The sequence below is a fragment of the Nanorana parkeri genome, unplaced genomic scaffold (genome assembly GCF_000935625.1).
Source record: "Nanorana parkeri isolate BGI_ZX_2015 unplaced genomic scaffold, ASM93562v1 scaffold8, whole genome shotgun sequence".
Taxonomy (NCBI): Eukaryota; Metazoa; Chordata; class Amphibia; order Anura; family Dicroglossidae; genus Nanorana; species Nanorana parkeri.
The window spans coordinates 1,700,912-1,723,944 of record NW_017306276.1 but is presented as its reverse complement, the minus strand read 5'-3'; the positions used below and the strand labels follow the sequence as shown (position 1 = coordinate 1,723,944).

General features: G+C 39.6%; 1 protein-coding gene across 4 annotated transcripts in view; it reads left to right on the top strand.

Moving 5' to 3' along the window:
• Positions 1 to 23,033, top strand: part of NBEA (neurobeachin) — a 553,993-nt gene that overhangs the window by 174,723 nt on the left and 356,237 nt on the right. For all 4 annotated transcript variants that reach the window (XM_018554206.1, XM_018554199.1, XM_018554191.1 and 1 more), the window contains 5 exons: positions 1,630 to 1,827; positions 6,202 to 6,335; positions 9,324 to 9,432; positions 14,077 to 14,229; positions 15,460 to 15,628. In XM_018554206.1, coding sequence (XP_018409708.1) covers positions 1,630 to 1,827; positions 6,202 to 6,335; positions 9,324 to 9,432; positions 14,077 to 14,229; positions 15,460 to 15,628 — 763 coding nt within the window. The remainder of the gene's footprint in view (positions 1 to 1,629; positions 1,828 to 6,201; positions 6,336 to 9,323; positions 9,433 to 14,076; positions 14,230 to 15,459; positions 15,629 to 23,033) is intronic.

Below are 23,033 nucleotides of genomic sequence, written 5' to 3'. Positions count from 1 at the left end.
TTAGTACTTGTTTTGGGTTTTTGCTTCCTCAGTTTAACAGTAAACAAAACCAAAGAACTCTTCTACAGTGATTCTCTTGCCCTTGACTGTTTTTATGAAAAGATGCTGAAATACTTCACGTTTGAAGTTAACATAGATCTTAGCTGCCTGCTTTCCTGTACTAATCACCCTAATCGCCACAGGGATGGAAAGACTCTATTCTCATATCTTGTGTAAAAGTAGCATATTGTATTAAAATGGGCTAAATCGCAAAATGTAAGCTTTTATCACTTTTACATTGTTTCATGGAATGGGAGCCTGTTAATATGCAGCCCCGTGGCTGAAACCCTAAAAAAATAAGTTGGTACCTACCTCTTTGACAAAGCATCATAGTAGTCAACAAAATAGTACATAGAACCAAACGGCAAAAACCCGTATTGCCTTGTGGAAGCAGAACTTCTTTTCTAAACACACAAGTCAGGATGAAAGCTGCAATTCTCTAGTCTATTCAGAAGTTGCACCTATTACTCTTCCACCAGTGTACACAACTTCCAGTTTAAACACTTTTATAAACTTCCTCAACTCAAAAAGTAAAGATTTGGTGTGTTTTGGGGAATATATAAAATAATATGTATTCCTATGCAGTGCCCTGAAACAATAACCTTCTGTCTTAAATTTCTCCTGAAAATTCAAAGCACTTCTTCGTATGTGATGGTGCCCAGGCACTCCTTTGCTTGGCCAGTGTGAGATTTAAGGCACTGCTTTTGCTGACTGTTAGTCTCGGGAAGTTTATAGTGAGATTTGGTGATATTAATACTGTGCTGCTCACTGTTCTCCTTGCTGGAGGCTTTAACATGAGGAAGCAAAGTCCTGCCTCTAGCAAGATGACCACCTCAGTATAGAGAGACAATGCAAAACAAGGATTGGTAAGTGCGGTAAAGGGAAATCGCAGCAGCAGGTAGGCCACAGTGCCACTGGTGACTAGTCCTTTGCCTTCTACCTGCCTTTTTTGGGCACATTTTCCAGTGTTCAGGTTTTTTAAAGAAGATCAATGCACATGGAAACTGTAGAAGACTTGGGTTATGCAGCTACTGATGATGCTAGTCTTGCTGTGTTTCGCAATATATAATAAATATCTGTCCTACAGCAATAATGTAAGAAAAAATGTATCTAAAATGAAAACTTTTAATTGTTTTCGATACACCAGGCAAGGGTTAGCAACTCTGTCAGGTTATTATTAGTGTCTATGTCCCTGTTTGGGAGTTATACTTCTTTTGTTTTTGTCCTGATGAACATTGTCACTGGGGCCGAAAGTAAGAGATACAATATTTGAGTTGTAACCAGCACAGGAATAAAGGGGAAAACTGTATAAGAAAAATTCCTTCACTTTAGAGTGATTTTCTCTCACTTCCTGTTACTTGTAAGGAAAGAAAGGTACATCTCCCTAATACATGGCAAACATGACATGTTTTAACCCTTCCCTACTTTCCAAAGAATAATAATAAAAAATAATAAAAAAACCCACCAAAAAACGTATTTTCTGAGTTTAGTGTTTAACTGTGTTGTCAACGTTGTCAAATTAGTATTTGAATTGTATGCATATGACTTGTGACCTACAATTCCTATCTATTTTGCTTTGTCTTTATTTAGAGTACCTTCAAGTTTAAGTCTGAGAGTGATATTCATCTGGCTGAACACCACAAGCAGGTCCTGTATGATGGGAAACTTGCAAGCAGTATAGCGTTCACATACAACGCAAAGGCCACAGATGCCCAGCTCTGCCTTGAATCGTCACCAAAGGAAAATCCTTCTATATTTGTGCATTCACCCCATGCTCTAATGTTACAGGTATGTTGTTAATGTTTTGTGTATATTTAAAAAAATGTACCACTGATGTTCCTGTGTGTGTTCTTCTAAGTTTCAAATGCATGTGTGGATGTGAAGTGCAGTGCTACAACTATGAAATCAGAAGAGAGAACGGTGATTTAGCAGCTATGACTTTCCAGCACTGCCTGATGTCTCCAGAATTCATCTGGGAAGGTCTGTGGAGCCTCATATACAGTACATCCTGATTTGTATGCGTTCTTGCCAGATTGTTGGTCCTCACTACAAGAAGGAGCCTGAACAATACACAAACTTGAGAATGTCTATAGCAGGGTTAGCCAAAATTCGACTCTCCAGCTGTGGTGAAACTAAGAATCCCATCATGCAACTGTCTCTGCAAATCATGCCTGTGGTTGTCAGAGTCTTGCAATGCATTATGGGACTTACAGTTCTGCAACAGCTGGAGGGCCAAAGTTTGACTACTCTTGATCTATAGTTACCTTATTGCATTGGATTTTCAACCTTACCTGCTCTAGAGTTATCCTCAGTCATCCCAGACTTTGTAGTACTTGCAGTATTGTGTTTATGAATTATGCTGCCTGTCATAGATTAGTCATCATTGTCTGAACATGCTTCAGTTACCAGAATGGTAGCACACAGAGTTAGCAGTAAACTGTTCTGCTGGTATGGTATGTTCAGAGGGTCTGGCAGCACAGCTGTATGTGTCTTATCACTGCTTCTCATGCTTCCATAGGGACCATGCCAAGGCCCTATTAATATAAAGGTAAAGAAGAAGCTTTGCATTCTTGATGCCTGCCGAATGTTCCCTAATGCAAATGAGTTTCATTGAGCCAACAGCTCAATATGCTGCATTCAGACGAATTGATCTTCTCAAAGAAAGAGCATTGGGAGCTCAGAGCAGCCCAGGAGCAATGCAGCAGACGCTGGATGTGCGTCTGCCTAAGGGGCCTTAAAATTGCTCATCCCTCCCCAAGTTATCATCCATTTACAGATTGAAATACGTACGCAATATTCTTTTGGTAGAATAATTAAATCACTGACATTGAATGCAAGCGTGTCTTGGCACCAGGTTCTCACAGTTGCAGTTTCATTTGTATCTTGTTTATAGCTGTGTTTATTGCTCGATACATCAAATAGGTCTTCTGACTCCCAGAGAGTTTGCAAGATTGCAGTAAGCAGTCAGAAAATAGATGGCCAATTGAGGAGAGTGTGATTTTTAGTAAAGTATGTGTATGGTGGTGCAGGGGAAGAGATAACAGGGTCACACAGAGTACCTTAGAGGACAGAGGAGATAAAGCCATGCTTCACATGTTTTCTGCTGCCAACAGCTGACCAGGCAGACATGCATGCTGTGATTATAAGTGAATGCAGAGGCAGACAGGAGACACATCTGTTGCTTACCGACCCATAACATCACATTCTCAAAATAGCTTAGCTTGAGACAGATTCATATTGAATCTTGCCATTGTGCATAAGGTGAAATGACATTTCAAGGATCGGTGAGATGGCTGGTATTATGACAAACGAACTGGTGACATTTTTCCTTTCTCAAGGAGATATGTAGCCTGGAAATATAGTAGTTTTGCTATACTGCCTGCGCCGGTATATGACTCCATTGTACACATTTCACAATCCTCCTAATGTAAGAAAACCTCTATTCATGGCAAAACAAGGGGAGACAAGTCAACCTTTGTATTGAACAGGATTTATATAGTGCCAACAATTTGGGAGTGCAGTGGCTTCCAAAATAAAAGGGAGACAGTTTAAGTACAGTAAAATTAGGGAAAAGCTTCAAATCTAATATAATATATACGTGGGTAGGTGTGTTGGGATTTATGCATTACTATCAGTGTGTCCACCACCCCTCTCTGCCAATCCCTCCACTGGCTTCCAATAGCACAATGCTTAAAATCTGAAATACTAACATACAAAGCCACCCAGAACTCTGCCCCTGCCTACATCTCCAACCTTATCTCAGAGTATCACTCAAACCATCTTCTTCACTCCTCCCAAGACGACCTGTTTTCTAGCTATCTCATCACCTCCTTCCATGCTCGCCTCCAGGACTTCTCCAGAGTCTCTCCCATGTTCTGTAACTCCCTATCCCAACTTATCCAACTCTGTCTGACTTTAGGCGATCCCTGAAAACTCACATCTTGAGGGAAGCCTATCCCACCTAATTTTTGAACTGTACTTCCTTCAGTCAGCTCATCCCTTACCGTTATTACCTTCTGTATCACTTGACCCTCCATGTAGAATGTAAGCTCTCACGTGCAGGGTCCTCTAATCCTTTTGTGTGGCATTGTATTGTAATTTTACTGCCTCCCTATATGTTGGAAAGAGCGGCACAAACTATTGGCGCTATATAGATCCTGTATAATAATAATAATAATAGTACTATTTTAAAGCAAATGCAGGAAGATGCACTAATAAATGCTGCCAAGCTCTATTTATCCATGCAAGGTTTGCTTGTGTGCTCCATTTGAATGAAGAAATAACATTCCATTAAATCTATTTAAAGCCACATATTTTTTAATTACAGTTTGGATAGAATTCATTTCTTTTTGGATTGGTTAGAACTCCTGTCAGGCTTAGCTGCTGTTTGTTTCCTTGTTAGGATGATGCACTCTCTCTAGTCACTCTCCCACTGCCATGGGCCTAAAAGTAAGGCAAAATTAAACATTTTGACTTGTCCTCAAGACAGGAATATAGGAAAAATCTATCCAATGGGGATACATTGCAAAAAATAATTAAATTGTCTGCTTGTAACCATTTCCTCCTTTAAAAGATGGGAAAATGGCTTAAGATATACTTTTTTTGGCAATTATCTCACAATTGCTTCACCTACAAACATACTTTTTCTGTGTATTCTAGATGCCTTTATAAAAAACCTTAATGTGTCATTGGACGGCACAGATCATAGGTACAAGGTACAGAGCCAATGAGAATGTCTCTGTACCTTGTGATTGCTGTCACCAGTCACAGTGATCACAAATGGAAACACTGGCTGGAATGAGCTGCTATCTCTCCTCTTCCTGACACACGCACACAGACAGACACACGCACACACTGTCCCTACCTGATTACAGCCAGTGCCGGCGCCTCACGTTTGCCGGCCACAGTCGGCGCCAGAGTTGCCAGGCCATAATGCAGATGTTTTCCTTTTTGCCTTGGGGGTGTCTGATTTTCAGAATGTTGCCATTTTGCAGATTTTTCTGTTCAGGCAGTTCAGGACCTTCAAAAATAAACTAGGTAGTCAGGAAATCAAATGGCCTGGAAAGGAAGGCATTGCAACTGGTATTGAGATGGTTAATAAATCTTTAGACACATTTTGATATAACCTGATTATTTTGTAAGAAATTCGGAGCTGTTTTGCATCCTCTGCACACTTCTGTGTCATCCCCAAGAGTTTGTTCTGCCCTCCTAGTTGTTGACTTGGACTACAGAGTGATTTGCTTTTATGTTGTAGAGATTTGAGAACAGGAGTTTTTGAATAATTTAGCAAAAGACACTGGATAGGGCTGACACCTCTCAGTCCACAGAATTGCTGTGTGTTGTCATCCCACAGCAGGACGTAGGGGCTGAATTCATTTGAAGTAGATAAACAGATATTTTTATGTACTTGCATTAATAGATGAAACACGTTGAAATGTGTATATATTGCAGATATGTACTGTATTTTTTTTTCTTTGCCTTGACAATCACTTTAATTCAGAAATATGTGCCTGGTCTATCTATCTGGAGTTCAGCTTTAGTCATTATTCATATATACACTGAGTGGCCAGATTATTATGACCACCTGACATTTGTAGGCAAATTAGCTATAATTAGCTATAATTTTGCGCTGAAGTTGCTAGAGGGCCAGCCCATTATAAATAGGGAAGCAGGTTGTTTACCACGACAGTAGAAGTGATTTTTTTCTGAAGATATGGGTAAACAACGCGATTTTAACAGCCTTTGAACGTGGGATGATTGTTGGCGTTCGCGCCATGGAGCGAGTATCAGCATAACAGCAGAATTCGTTAAATGTTCAAGAGGGGCTCATTGTTAAAGTGTTTAAAGACTGGACTGTCAGCCAAAAATCTGGGTCTGAACGTGCGAATTGTGGCCGTCAGCGACTAGTCAATGTTATGGCAGAACGGAGAGTGGCAAGACTGGTACAAGACAACAGAAGGGCAACAGTGCAGTGTCAGATTCCTCGCATCACGTTCAACATCTCGTGGAGTCACGAGGAGGCCCAACAAAGTCATCTTGTGGAGTAATCTCGTGGCCCAACGAAGTACTGATGGGGTGGTCATAATAATCTGGCCACTCAGTGTATATAAAGATGCATTCCAGTTTTGCTGGTTTGAACTAAATGTTCTCTTCTCTTTTTAGGATGTCAAAGCTATAGTAACACACTCAATACACAGCGCAATTCATTCAATCGGAGGCATCCAGGTTCTCTTTCCACTATTTGCACAGCTGGATAATAGGCAGCTGAATGACAGCCAAGTGGAAACCACAGTTTGGTAGGTATTCCTATAGGCAAACATGTTCTTAAATGTATAGCATGGGCATGTTCCAAGAGCTAGAACAATAAAGGTAAATAACAAAACTAACAATATTTTGTAGATGTTATGCTAAATTTTGTGGTTTAGAAGTTCTTGATGGCATTGTTTTCCAAATGCAATGAATTCCAATATGTCAGTGAGTTCATCATTTGGCGTAAGTGCTTACAGCTAAAGAAGGAGCAATGGACTGAGCAACGGTTTGAGTGTTTTCAATCAGAGAAATTCATGACAATCCTTATCTAGCAAATGTCTTACTTTCTCTTCACAAACCTGTCTCTTACAGGTCAATTTATTTAATACAAGTTATTATGGAGGAGTTCACCAATACTAAAAACTGTGAAATAATGTTTAAAGAAGATGTGGTTTACATTTGCAAAATTTTAATGTGGCTGCTCTTAAAGAGATTTCCAAGACAACTAGAAATTCCTTTCATAATTCATGATAAAATTCTGTGTCAGCATAGCTGTAACTAAAACCTGGATCTGGTATATAATTTAAAAAAAAAGTGTACTTTAAAGCTGAACTACAGGCACACAAAATTTCATTGAAATATATTTATGAATAATCACAAATGATACAAATCCACTTTGTGTGCATTTATTGAGTTTGCAATACCAAGTTATTACCTTATAATGTAGCAGTGGCATCATCACTGTGCTGTACATTGCCTGTGCAGAGAGCAGTGCTGTGGGAGGGGCCCAACAGGCTCCATCTACTACATGCTGCCTGCAGAAAACTACAGGAAACTACAAGATGTGCTTTAGTATTTTAAATATCGTAAAGCAGTAATATGGACTTCTATGTTGCAGTGAGAAAATAGCTTTTTTTAACATTGAAATGTGTCTCTAGTTTGTGCACTGACTGAATAGCTCTGGTTTCTGTGACTTCCACTATCCCAAATTAGCTGCAGAAATGCTATGTCACCTTCCTGTGACACAAGGGGTATTCTTCCAATCTACAGTTCCCAGGTTTCCTCACAAGTACCTATCAGAGAAGGGGGGAATAATTGGCATATACATGACATTGCCTGCTTAGATCCCTTTCACAGACACTATGGGCCGGTCATTTAGGAGGACCCAGCACTGTGCAGACAAGGTGACAGATTGCATGTACAGTTGTGGTCTGGTCAAGAAGCACTTTGTAGAGGGTGTAAATTCCGAAGCCATGTTTTAATTTTGCCACCTAACTAAAGGTGGATTCCAAGGCAACTATATGGTAGGTTGAGGTATGTTTGTAGCTTAAACGGCAATGGAATTAAATCTAATCATAATGGAAGAGTTCAAATCACAGCACAGTTTTAAATTTAGGTTTTGTCCACAATTACACTTTAATGTAAATTGAGTAGATTTTGCATCTTAGCACAGTTGCAATGGGCCTTGGATGGCATTAGCAGTTCCTTCTTCATATTGAGGATCCTTTTCATATATTATTTTGCAAAGCGATACAAGAAATTTCTCTTGTAGAATTATCTGGAAAAGCAGATTAAATAAAGTTTCTAAGCTGAGCATGTCCATCAGATAAATAGGCAATATCTATATAAAAGCCTCCATCGCTTCTTGCAGTCAGGGTGTTTTTCTGTAGTTCACAGACACTTTTAAAAATAAAGTACATTTTGAACCAAAATGGCCTCTGTCCTTCTGCATCCTTAAAAGCCCCTTACTGTGCTGCTGAGCTGTTTTACTTGTAGATTTAATGGAAATATTTTCAAGGCCTTCTTTAATATAATATATGAAATAGCTAAGCTCCAATATAACCAGTCTGTCGCAGGGCTCAAGGCAATAGCTTTTGAAACATTTATATAAACTTTCTGTTCATTGCTTTTCTCCCAAAGGAAACCGCTTCATTCACTTGCAGGCTGAATAATCTTTTTAGCAGCGAGAGAACCAGTTACAGCAATGCGACAGATTATTTGGGGTATAATGCTGAATTTTTTTGCAGTTGCAAATGTCCTCTTTAAAGTGCTTAGCGAACACAGGAAGTTAATCCATTCCGAAATTGCATACTTAGGAGAGGTATTGTAGAAGAGAATGACACGAGTTTTAAAAAAAGATACAGCGAGGTAGAGACAAAAAGATAATATAATGCCTTTAAGCAAAATAGTCTATGTCCAGATTACAGGCTGAGGATGGACAGTTTAGCTGGTAAAGCTTGTGCTAATGTACAGACTTGTAGAAAAAACAAGCTGTAGTTGTACTGGAAGCCTCAGACCGTCTGTTGCAGTCTGTTTCTCAAACTATAGCTCACAGTACATTAGCGTGAACAGTAAGTTGCAATATAAGAATAAATATGAGTATAATGAATGCAGCATACTTATAGAAGAACTTTGGGGGAAAATGTTATTAACCTTTCAGTGTGGCTTCCCTGCACTGCAAGGGTTAACTGCCCGTTTTTGTTCAGGTGCTTTAAAAAAAAAGTTATGCTTACCCAAACTGCTGAGTTGACTTCCTACTTCTTTGGTTCCTGCATCCTGTATCCTCCTCTGCTGCATGGAATATTCCTCAGCGTTCTCACGTCTATACACGTGTATAAAATGTAATGACACAAGGATTCTTAGACTGTTGCAGAGGAGGGGGAGAGAGGCTCTATGGACCAGTTTAAGAACAGGCCGGCAGGAATGATCAGGTGAGTATAACTTTTTTTTAGCACCTAGACACAAACAAGCAGTTAACCCTTGTGGTGTGGGGGGTAGCCCCCCTGCAAGGGTTAATACATTTTTTCCCAGAGTTCTACTTTAATGTACTTGACACTCTGGCTGCTCCATAGAACAAAATTATTTTCAGTAGTAATAATGATATGAAGCAAATAATAATGGCCAGACACTACATGCAGACAGTGAAATGTGCAGTGTTGGCTCACATTGATGGTCAGTGCTGGAATGCCCATTTTCTGTGCTGAAAACGTTACTCCGTTATTTATTGTTAATTTTTTGTTTTTTTATTGCTCTAGTGCGACCTTGCTGGCCTTCTTGGTGGAGCTGTTGAAGAGTTCCGTGGCTATGCAGGAACAGATGTTGGGAGGAAAAGGTTTTCTAGTCATCGGCTACCTCTTGGAAAAGGTAAGCTGTTGTGAAAATGAAACACAAGAAAAAAAACAATCCCTTTAACGAGGTCAAAACGAGATTGCATGGCTTTATGATTAACAAAGTTTTCTAAGGACTTCTTACGTGTGTGGCCCCCATAGGTCCATACATTTACCACAGTGGACACTACCTTTCTCACCTTATTATGAATGTAAATATTAGGACTTTGAATCTCTGCCTGCTGAAAAGACCAACGTGTTCCACCCCCTTCCTTTCCCCTCCTTATTCCTTCTACACTCTCTCTTCTTTTACGTTCTATTATGTGCTTGTCATCTCTACCATCTTTCATTCCCACTAGACGCCCAATGTCCGTCACCATATGGCCACCTTCCAGACACTCCGCAGCCTGCAATCGTGTTCCTTTTGTGCACGAGATTGATAAGCTTGGGAGGCCTGTATCTTGTGTGGCATATATTGTACTCATTATACCCGAGTAATACATTATACAACCTGACTATACCGACTACCATTTGGTAATAATTTTATGCCATATTTAGGGTACTGGAATATAAATCATTATGAAATCATCCAGCTGTAGCTGCAGTAGAAAATACAGCTTAGTAGATCTTAGCTCTGCAAGTGGACTTTTAGTTTAAGTGATATAATGAATTCTAATGTGTCAAGCATCACTGTACAAAGGGACAGTGCAGCCAATATTAAGGCTAACAGGCTGAGCAGTAGTTTACTGATCACATTAGTGTGAAGTTTTCTCTGTATAAGCAGAACCCTGCAGTGCTTAGTGATTGGACTTAGAATCTATTATGCTAGAACGTCAGGAAGATGTGTAATAGAGCTACGAGTATGGATTCTGAGTAACAGGAGATCAGCAGCTTTAACCTCTTGTTTGATTCGCACAGCATGTTGTTATGGGTATATGTGTCATGTGGCTTAAAGTGAAATTTTACCTTTCATGTTCAAAGGATGGACAGTGAAAAATGAACCCTTCAAATAGAATAGAATAGAGTTTTTCCTGTTCCACAGTTATATTTTTTGTAGTATTATTTATGTTCAACACAAAATGTTAAAATCTTACTTTTTGTTATGTGGTGTTGTCTATAGCTTTCTACAGTTAGCTGCAGAATTTGTTCCCATATTAATGTAGTGCCAACATACTGAACTGCTTTTATGCCATATAATTACAAATGTTAGCGGTCTTATTAGGTCTTACACGCTCCCTGCTGAGTTGGAGTCAAATCTTAGCTGTCTTATTGGCTTTTAGCTGAGGAGACCCCTTAAAGAAGTACTAAACCTTTAACTATTATTTCATACTTCCCTCTAGATCAAGGAAATAGCAGTGCTTTCAATATATTTTTTTTCTTAATTTTACTCCAAAACAAATGTTCTACCTTTTATTTTAAATGACCGCCGCTGTACAAGTCTGCTCGGTCTCCGCCGCTTCCCTGAATCTCCTGTCGTGGATTGCACACTGTTACATCACACACGATTACAGGGCAACCAGCTCTAAATCTAAAAGCTGGTTGGCGAGGCAGCACTGCAGTTCACAGACAAAGCTATTTGTGTCTGTCGGCTATTTGCATACACTGCGTAGTCCCGGGTGCGTGCACCCCAGGGTGGCCTCATAGAGACCATGGAAAAAAAGTAGCCACCCTATAGGCATAACTGTATACAGGAACACCTTCTACCTATTATTTTGCAGACACAAGACAAGACTTGCAGACATAGCGTTTAGGCAAGTATGTATATTATGCTTCTGCATTTTAACCCCTTCATGACTGAGGCCTTTTTTTCATTTTTTGCAGCCATGTTATATTCCACATTTTAGGCCTGAAAATGACTTAAAACCCCCACACATTATATATTTTCTGAATGCCAAGACCCTATACAATATAATGGTGGTAGTTGCAAATTTTTATGTTGCGCAATATTAGCGCAACTCCTTTATTAAACCCCAAAATTTAGTGACAAATTTAATGAAATGCCCCAAAACACAACAAAATACCCATTTTTTAAATGAAATATAAAAGATGAGGTTACAACGAGTAAAACGATACCCAACATGCCCAGTTTACAAATTGCGTGCGTCTGTGAAACGGCGAAAAACTGCAGTACCCCAAAAAGTCCACAAGACGCTTTAAAATCCCCCACAGGTCATCATTTTAGAGATACCCCAAAATACTGGCCCTAGAATTATTGCTCTCATTCTGGCGTGCGCGGCGATACCCAACATGTGTAGCGCGTTCGTCGTTTTCATACGTAGGCGCACCCGACGCATGTTTACGCGGGGGCGGGGAACTTTTAAATTTTTTTAATTATTATTTTTATTAGATTTATTTTATTTCATTTTCATTTTAAAAACTGTTTTTTTTTAACTTTACTTTGACTGCTATCACATGGGGGGGCTGCAAGCCCCCCATGTGATGGCAAATGGTGGTGACAGGTACTCTTTAAGGTGATGCTGGGGGTCCAAGAGACCCCCAGTGTCACCTTTACACTAGAAATAAGCTATTGAAGTGCAGATCGCACTTCAATAGCTTATAGCTGGGCTGCAGGAGCCCAGAACTGACACGGGGACCGGAAGTGATGCAATCTGCATCGCTCCCGGTCCCATAGACACCTAGCTCCCCGCAGACACCAAGGAAGCCGGTCCTGGGCCCGTAGGAGGGGCCCCTTCTTCGGGACACGGAAGCGATCTGGCGACAGGTAAGTCGCCAGAATCGCTTCTGTTGTAAAGCCGTCAGTCGGCTTTACAGGTTTAAACAGAGTCCCGGCGGCAAAAGTCGCCGGGAATCTGTTTAAACAGCCCCGATGCTGGCGACGTACACTGTACGTCGTCAGTCACGAAGGGGTTAATTAGCCACTTGCTGATTGGGGTGTTAAACCCCCTTCCCATCCAGGCCATTTTTCAGTATTCAGCGCTGCGGTACTTTGCTGACATTTGTTTTGGACAGATTTTTTTATTAAAAAAAGGACCACAATTTTTAAAAAAACAAAATGTTTATTACCCAAATTTTTAGTAATATATAAACACAGGGTCACGTCGGGTAAATAGACACCCAACATGTCAAGCCTTAACATTGCGGACACCTACGAAATCACAAAACGCTACCACACCCAAAATTGGCCATGGGTGACACTTTAAAAGCGTACGGCTCATCAATTTAGTGTTAATAGTGATTGATGGCCCTAAAATTATTGCTCGCACGCCAACATTCCCGGTGATACATGTGTTTAATGTGTGCAACTGCACTGACCAGGGTGACCAGAAGCACTGAGAGCAATAGGTCTTCACCCGACAGACAGCTTAAACAAAGCCACCTTACTGCACGGTCTACTGGTAGTGGACAGGCTTTTCTACTCAGCCTGTGCCTGCTCCCTAAAGAAAGAAAACTGCAAGCCCTTGAATACCTTTTTGTTTTGATGCATCTATAGTGTATTCAGTGGGTTAAAACTAAGTTTAGTTTGACTTTATTTTTTTCGAGTCAGATGACATGAATTCTGATTGTTTGCAACAGATTACTGCACTCTTTAGGATTTGGTAAAACTGTTTGACTTCAAATTCCATTTAACACATTGCAAACGTCGTTAGCTTAGCACAAGATCGTTTCTCCACTGTTTGGGCCTGTTGTAATTAGTAACTTTTGGCACAGAGATTTCTGAGCACAACTAACAAAGGTTTTCTAGGTTTATTGTATGAAGTGGCACAGTTTATATAATGTTACTCTTGCTGTAGCTGTAGGTTCCTAAAATGATTCTGTAGCCAATCGTAGGTCATCAGTTTGCAAATCTATTCGACATGTGCCATAAGGTTGGCTGCCAATTGCCATATAATGTTTGCTGAGCCTTTTTCAATGTTATAGTAGCACTATTCATGCATTGATCATTTCACGGCCATGTTGTAGTTATCCACAGCAATCCAAGCAGCTTTTCAGTCTGAAGTCCCTGAGAATTTAGAAGCTGTGTGAATTTCTGTCTGATCAACAGGTATTTTTCTTTAAAGAGGCAACACCTGGAAAAAAGTGCATGTATTGTATAGATGTACTGCATATGATTTTTTTTTGTCTTGACATACACTTTAATTTCTACATAAAAACCAGGAGCTGTGTGAAATTCTATCCCTTATCTGCAACGAGCCGTGTGGAGATAGCATGGATGTTGCAAGTGCTGCTGCTGTGAATCAGAGTAGAACTAATTAGGAGTCTATGGCAGCACTTTTCCTTACCAAACAGTGCATCTGTCTCATTTTATATAACTATTCATACATGAAAAGCCATCATCTCCCAGTTCTCATTTAAGAACTAAGGGCTGTGAATCTTTGAACATTTCTCCTTCATGAGCATAAAGAAAGAGATAAACTGTAACCTGGAAATCCATTTTAACAAATTGTTTAATAGAGATCTTCATCAAACATTTTCTAATTCTAACAGTATTTATCTTTATGTGGATTAGTTGAACTTGCCAAGCCTACGTAAATAAATTACTGATATTCTCAACTCACTTTTTGTGCAAGAGGAAGATCTGTCAACTACAAAAGGGCAATCAAGCTTTTATGCCAGCTTCTTGGCACATGTTCTTTAATATGGAGGAAGATAAACACTGTATGTAGTAAGCATGTGTTGTAATTGCATTCTAGAGTGTTGATTATTTGCCATCTTGTTGCAGTCCTCCAGGGTTCACATAACTAGAGCGGTTTTGGAGCAGTTTCTATCATTTGCAAAATATCTGGATGGTCTGTCTCATGGGGCACCTTTACTGAAGCAGCTTTGTGATCATATCCTTTTCAACCCCGCCATCTGGATACACACGCCAGCTAAGGTAACATGAAGGGCTAATGTTTGATATATACATATATAGCATGTATTCGAAATGACATCTGGACACATTTCAGTCCTAGACTAGTCAACACTAGTCCAAGGAAATGCTGTTTTTGCACGGTAGTTAATCTTTTTTAGATCTTCATTTCTGGCCTTGGTAATGAATTTGAAGGAGATAGCCAAGCTAAGGTACAAATAAATATGTATTAGAAACACCCCAAAGAATATATGATGTGCTTGAGGTGCTAATACCCCAGAAAAGTTTTAATGATCCCAATGAAAGTATGACCATCACAAACATGGATGGACCCAAATAATTTGTTCATTTTCTTTAATTTTGTATCTCCCGATCTGGCTTATGTTCCATGTTAGATTTTATTCACTAATTCTGTGGAAGACCTGTGATTAAGGCTTTTTAGTATAGTTACTGTTGGAGCCTTGCAATACATTTTTGGATTGTGCAACTTGATCTAATATTGAGTGTCAGTGTAATCTCAGGAGAGAATAAGAAATGCATTGGAGTCTTGGCGGACCCAAAAGTTGCAGATTTGTACTTAAAACACAGCTTGCAAGAGTTTTGCTCCTCCTCATATGCTATAGGCCGGTCTCTGTGCCAGTCACACAATAGACCTGAAATTTTGCAACTCCCCATTTCCAATCCATGCTTGCTATGTTGTATGTTTGGTGTAATACAGTCTCTGGTTTTTATTGTTTCTGCTGAAAAATACACACATCTGCTTCCCTTAAAGTGTATTTTCACTTTCGTAGCCATATTGGGATTATACCTATTTTTATATTTGTTACATGTTCCTATTAGCATAGCGTAAGCTAAAACAAAAGGGTTAAAATTTCGTCTACCTTTTCTTTTAAATGTTAGGAGGGGCTGTGAGGGTTGAGGGGTTTGAGGTGGCTTGCCCCCATTGTATTTTAATGAAGCTTATCAGAGAAACACAATCCTCAAATTTCAGTACTCAGGCTTTCCATTAGGACAGATCTCTGTGAAGGGGCTGAGAAAAACTTGGAATCAGCCATCTTGCCTGCTTTAACAAAACATCTGAAGGGTAAGAATTTTTTTCAGAGTTGAGTTATTTTTCAGTATGCTGTAAATAGGAGCACATAAACATATAAAGGGGTTTTCTCAAATTTGACTGCAAAAGTGGAAATACACTTTAGCTACTTGTTACTTTTCTTGTTTAGCTATTTATAACTGATTTGTTTCTGCCTGTTTCAGGTGCAGCTCTCGCTCTACACCTATCTGTCAGCTGAGTTTATTGGCACTGCCACAATTTATACCACCATCCGAAGGGTGGGAACAGTATTACAGCTAATGCACACACTGAAATATTACTACTGGGTTGTAAACCCTGCCGACAGTAGCGGCATCAATCCAAAAGGGCTCGGTAGGTAGCATGTACCAAAAAAAAAAAGTTTCTGTAATTATTTTATTTGAACGTTGAATAGTCTTGAATTACCAAACTTGTTAGCAGATAATATTTTGATCTCACATATGCAAATTGGTGGAACGAGCGGGAAGGTGTGGTTCTAAGCCACCAATCAGATTATGGTTTTTCCTCTAAATCTTTAGTATTCAAAAGAAATGGTTCTTTCCAGATACTTGGAAACAAGTTTATTGTGTCAGAGACGCTTAGCATTTTTTAAAGTCCTACTAACTGGAATGGGTTCATATAGTTCAACGCACCTATAATGATTTTTCTTCACATTGTAATGTGGTGCAATAAAAAGTGAAAAATTAAAACAAGCTTCTTATTGGTTGACCAAGGCTTCAGTTGTTTGCTCAGAATTTTTTCAGAATCTGTTTCTTTTGTATATTTCCTAGCTTTGTATAAGTTATTCGCTACTCAGGGTTGGGCTAAATAGGAGGTTTCCAGGTAGCAAACTCTTTGTTTCATACAAAACAAACTCTTCCATTCCATGACGTGTATGTTGGTAGGTAGGTCAATTAATTAACATAAATATAATCTATGCAAGTGAGCTCCCTTTTGTAATGAATTTTTGCTGCCCTAAATATGTATTTTGTAACCAGTTTTTTGGGTTTGAACATCATGTAACAGTACCTTCCCATGCCTCACATGATCACCTTCTCCTTTCCTTCAAGCAGTAAGTAAGTTGGGTGTATGGTCAGGAGTGCAGAGCGTGCCAGGGTTAATTGTGGAATATGTAACTCTAGGCTATGAATTGCTTACTTATAACAACTTGTTTGTATGCCATGCAAGAGAGGTCGTACCATTTTTAGCATGCAAATCCAAATGCTCCTATCACGTATCTGTGCGGAGACTGGATGTAGGAGGAGGCTTCCCTTGCAGCTCGTGTCCTAGGGACTCTGGTATTGGGGACAGAGTCCTTATAGAGCGGTTCCACCGTGCAGGCCACTCCTTGGTTTTGCGGCAGGGTCTTGTAAATCTTAATATCCGAGGTCAACAGGCCGAGGTCACACCGAGCAGGCAGAGCAAGTACAAAAGGAGAAGGCGTAGGCAGTCCACTGAAACAATCCGAGGTCAAGGGTATAGGCAAACAAGAATGGTCAAACGTTCCGAGGTCAAAGGCAGGCTGCAGGCAAACAAGGTCAAAGTCAATCCGGGTCGATAATCAAGGGTACTGGAAACAAGGATCAGGAGACGTCAGGGCGGTTGAAGAGACAATCAAGCAATGAGTAGGTGTGGAGTCTGGGTTTAAATAGTGAAGGAAATGATTTGGAGAGCGTCACTTTCTGTGAGTCTTTTGGAGAGTGTCACTTCCTGTGAGCCTTTTGGAGAGCGTTCTTCTGCGGACAGTCCTTGGCGCGCGCATGCGCACAGGCCCATTGCGGGAACCCCGGCTTGGCGCATGCGCAGAAGCAGCAGGTCTCTGACAGCTCCTCGACTTCTTGGATCCTTTTTTATTTTAACTAATATATGAGGCAAAGGGGTGGAGGGCTAGATTTTAACAAAGGAGTAATGTACTGAGGACAGAACTTTATACCAACTAATAAACAGTCATGGTATACTGTTTTGTCGACTCAGGTTTTGTTAAAAGTGAATGCACCTAGGTTGCTATGGTTAATTGTGCTTTCAGAGTAATCGTTGTACTGTCTTTATAAAAAGGTGAAATATGTGAATATTATGAAGAGCTGCTATTTTGGTAGCTGCACTGTCAGTGTGATATGAATGCATATTAGATTCTAATACATTGTATTGCATTACTTGTCTTTCTTTTTTTCTAAGAAACAGACTAGAACATGTTTGCTAATACTCTGGGGGGATACTAGTTCACTTTTCACACTGTAATAATGAAAAATGTGTTATTTTCCTCCTACAGACGCAGAAAAATGACTTTAGTTTCAGAAAAGTACAAAGTGAAGAGTTTTTTTAGTTTAGAGCGTGGGCTGTTTTATCTTTTATTTTTAAAGCAGTTGTTGTCTTCAGAAAAGCAGAACTTATGTAACATTGGAAGGTTTCTGTCAGTTTATCACAAGTTAGAGACTTCTACTTTGTTGCCTGAAAATGATGATAAGTGTGGGCTGCCTAAATGTCAGTGGTAGCCTTTCTCCGAATGACCTTTTCTAATGCCAATGTGATCTTTGATTACACTTCTCTAGCTTAGAAATACAGGGAAGTTTGCAGAAGGTTATGTAAAAACCTTAGAAGCATGTCACAATATTGGTAGGTGAGGTAGGATCAATAATGAGAATATATATATATATATAAAGAGAGAGGAACAGAATCAATGTTAAATGTTTAACGTTGTTAAATGAGAGGTAGTTGTTTTTGTTCTTGTTTATTAAGGATATAGGAAATAAATATAATGTTAATTGCATTAAATGGGCAGTAGTATAAATTACATGGGGGATATTCTTTATTGTAGTGGTCTGTTTGGTCAGTCCTTCAAGAAATATTCCTTGCATCCTGTTAGATATTATCAAGCTGTACAAATTTCTCATTAAGCATAAATGTTCATAGACTATTTTATAAAGGAAGATTAAACACATTTTGCTTCCCCCAGTTTGCCAAAAATGTTTATTTTTATTTTTTTCCTGTGCAAATAAAACTTAACAGATTAAATTGTGATATTGAGGTACTGTGTAAAAAGAGAAAAGTGGTCTCATTTAAAAAAAAATAAAATAAAAACCTTTGATTTAGATACCACTGAATTAGTTCATTTTCCCAACTTCCCCTCATAAGTAATGACTTCACAATAGATTTAGGAAGGTTAGATATCACCATTTTGTTTGCTCCCCCCCGTCCTTTTCTGAGCCAGTACATATGTTTAACGGGACCAACAGCGACAGAAACCGGACATTATTTACTTGCTCTCTGTTCAGGTCTGCAATTATATCGCCTGGTAGAGGGAACTCTTTCAGCATCAACTTCCTTTGTGGCCCTGAGATGTTATGCAACTGAATGCCAAGAGCCGCAAGGGATACCAATGCTGGAAGAATGCAAAACGACAAAATGTGTTGTACTCATTCGTTAAAGGAAGTTATATGATTAGTATTTTATTTATGGGAGTCCATATCATTTTCATGGTGGAACAGTCATCTTGTTCAGCCCACTAGCCACCAATCACTGCAGGATCGTGACACATTTTATATGGTGCACTTTCATTAGCCCATAGAAATCTGCTCCAGACAGGAAAATGACAGCTGTCTGGAGCAGCTAAGCTAAGCAGCAATATATTAACTTTTTGTTCCTAGGTTTAGATACATTTTTAAATGGATATTTTAAATGCAATTTAAGATACTTTATTAGGATTCTTTGTGTGACTGATCATTTTGTAGATCCAATTCAGTACCACTGACCTCAAGTATCAGAGATATGAATTATAGTACCCCAAAGCCATCACAACCTATCATATTTTATTATACTATGGTCAGTTAGGCAGAGAGGAGATTTCTAATAGTCTGGTTTGGAGTGTCTGTGCTTTGTACCTCATACGTGATCTTTACATTGCTTTACTGATACTTCTCACACAGTGAGGTTCTTTGATGTTACCAGGAAGAATGAGGGCCACACCAATGTATTACCTATCTCATTCCATGGCTCAGTCTGCCAGTTGGCCAGTCCTTTATTGATGAGTTGCTCTAGATGTGAAAACGACTTGTATGCGGGAACTGGAATCTTGCTTCTGCAGTTGATTTTCGTAGAGAACATTAGTTATTTCTGACATATTTCTTACAAGTCTGGCGAGTTTTGAGATTTCCTTCTTTAATATTTTGCTGAGCTTGTAGCTACTCCTTCAAGCTAATTTGTGTTAGATGTAGATATAAGAACGTTATGTCTCACTAAACGTAACTGAGCATACATTTGATCTGTGGGAAGAAGTCAGGTCATTGTAATTGTTGATGTATGCCATTTGCTATAAGACCGCATACTTAGTGTGCCCACAAACATCTCGGGCTGGTGGGCCATACAGGTGCAATCTAAACACTCACCGGAAACTACTCTTAATGGAAATGTTCAGCATTGCTGTCAGGTTTTTGCTGCTCTCTGTTTCTTTTGGGTTGTTTTCTCCTCACTTCATGTCTGGGTGAGCAATGAACCTGTAACAGAAAGTTAGTTGCTTTTCCCCAAAAGGAACACACACAAGAGTAATAATATGATGTTGGATTCCATCTGTTGTATTGTTTCCTGTTGTAAAGATCTCCCATCTCTAATGACCACTGTTGCTGGGATAGAAAGTGATTAAAAATTTCCGCATGGAGGACAGAGGCAGCAAAACAAAATTCCAAAATTAAATAAAAGCTTAGTTTTTATATAGTTTCTCTTTGCCATGTCCTTTTGGTGTCACCTACTTTTTCTAAAAGGGCATGTGCATATAAATAATGCTACATACAAGCCTATAAGCTTCCGTACTTACACCTCCTTAATGTATATGTAAACCCTAAAAACTAAAATGGGATATGTGCAATATGTTAAAGTAACTTCAAAGGTAATTATCAAAATATTTCTGCCTCCTTTCATCAAATACTTATTCTACCATGAAGGTCATTGTTGAAGCATTTCCATTTATAGGGTAACAGTTCTTGGTTCCTGTCTTCCAACTGTTCTGCATTGTCACCCTGGAAATTCCTATACTCTTCAGCTCCATTTAGTGACCAGAATGCCATGTGAACAGCATTCAGCCAGCGTATGGCGGGGCAGATGATTTATAAATCATGCCCTTTGTGTGTGTGTTGGTGACTGGGGCACTGGTCCATAATCTTCCCCACTCAGAGTTAGACCTAGTTTTTGGAAAGATTTGTCTAGATCAGCCTTTCTTAACTTTTGTACCCTAGAAGAACCCATGAAATAATTTACAGGTTTTGGCAAACTCATACTAAAAATTATTGGACCTACAACTTATGGTGCATTAGCCTGATCAGTAAGTTCTAGAAAATGTAAATACCAGAATAAGGAATGTGGTGTATGTAGAGTGTTTGACACCCGGGCAGGCCATTTTTTAATACACATCTGTTGTATATAAGCAAATTATTTTCAATTAAAATCTTGAAATGAAATTAATAGCAACAGAAAAGAAACTCAAGACAGTAAACATCGTGTGCTCTAACATAAGTGGCCATGGTAGATATGACCCTTTTGGTGGTCAGTGAAAAAAACCCTATGGTTCCACAGAACCTTGTTCAGAATTGTGGCATTTCTTTTTAGAGAGGAATTGAACTCTGCCCAATAGAGGCAGAAAGAGAGCAAATGACTAGTCACCAGTTTTGTCTTTGGTCTCTCTATATCTTTACCCCATTACTGATTTATCATGCTTCATTCGACACTGTGTCTCAGTGTGGAGGCAGCCATCTTGATAGAGGCAGGGCTTTGCTTTCTCATGTCAGAATACAATACATAAACAGTAAAAAGGGGAGAAAGGAGCAGATAGGCCCAATAAAGGACGTAAGCGGGAAGTTAGTCACAAATGACAAGGAGAGGGCAGAAGTGCTGAACACTTTTTTCTCCTCAGTATACACTCAGGAGGGAAACGGGTTTGACGTCTATGATGAAACACTTAGTTCATCACAAAATATAGGCAATTGGTTGACTGAAACCGGGATACAACAAAGACTTAATCTACTTAATGCAAATAAAGCATTGGGACCAGATCATCTGCACCCCAAGATATTTAAGGAACTAAGCGCGGTTATAACAAGACCATTATTCATCATTTTTAAGGACTCTCTAATGACTGGTAGAGTTCCGAGTGACTGGCAGAGGGCTACGGTAGTTCCAATATTCAAAAAGGGGGCAAGATGCCAACCTGGGAATTACAGACCAGTTAGGCTTACATCGGTAATTTGTAAACTGCTAGAGGGAATAATTAAAGACTATTTAGTAGAATTTGTTCGGGATAATGGTATAGTTAGTGATAATCAGCATGGGTTTAGGAAAGACCGTTCCTGTCAGACTAACCTACTAACTTTTTACGAGGGGGTAAGTAGAGATCTGGATGGAGGGAGGTCTGTGGATGTGGTATATCTGGATTTCGCAAAAGCTTATGATACGGTACCTCATAAACGCTTACTATACAAGCTGAGGTCTATGGGCATAGAAGTAAGGGTGTGTACATGGATAGAGAACTGGCTAAACAAACGGGTACAGAGAGTATCAATAAATGGTGCCCTCTCAGACTGGGCTAGTGTCATTAGCGGTGTGCCTCAGGGTTCTGTGCTGGGACCCATGCTATTCAACCTGTTTATTAACGACATCGGGGACGGAGTAAAAAGCGATATCTCAGTGTTTGCGGACTATACCAAAATTGGGAGGGTAATAGAAACGGACCAAGATAGTATAACATTACAGGAGGACCTGGATAAAATAGGGGAGTGGGCAACAATGTGGCAGATGAGGTTTAATGTCGATACATGCAAAGTTATGCACTTTGGGATCAAAAATAAGCAAATGGGTTATCAAATTATGGATATGCCGCTAGGGAAGTCGGAAATGGAGAAACATTTGGGGGTCATTGTAGACCATAAACTGAATAATAGATTACAGTGCCAGGTTGCTGTAAGCAAAGCTAGTAGAATCCTGTCCTGCATTAAGAAGGGAATGTTTTGCAGGGATAAGTCTATAATTTTGCCATTTCACACATCACTGGTTCGGCTTCACCTGGAGTATGTGGTGCAGTTTTGGGCACCGGTACATAGAAAGGATGTCCTTGAGCTGGAGGGAGTCCAGCGGAGGGCAACCAAACTCTTACACACACACACACACACACACACACACACACACACACACACACAATAGGTTGGACTTGATGGACATATGTCTTTATTCAACCTCAAATACTATGTAACTATGTAAGAACCTCCAGCAAGGAGAACAGTGCCTAGGCACACTCACCAGGAAGTGCGCTGCTATTCTTCAGGACGCATTTCAAATAAAAGATACATTTTTAGGGTATTGCTTAGGCACAATAACATTTCTAAATGTTCTATATAACATAGAAAATATTCACTTTTTTTATTTAAAGTGATACTGAATTCAGAAGTTAAATTTTAAAAATACATTCAAGTATCTTAACGGATAAGGTACAAAGATATTTCTGCATTACTCGGCTGTAGACCCTTAAATAATCTCCAAATTCATTCTGACACTGTCCTTCCCTCTGTATGGTGGCTACTTTTGTTCCCTGTGGGTTTTGTAAAGTAGCCACCGCTCCAAGCTCACTCCCGTGATGGACTACAATCTCAATACACATTAGTAAGCTAAATGTGCGATTGTTGTCCATCATGCGAGTGAGCTTGGAGCGGTGGCTGCTTTACAACACACAGGAACCATGGGGAACAAAAGTAGCCACCCTCCAGAAGGAAGGACCTTGTCA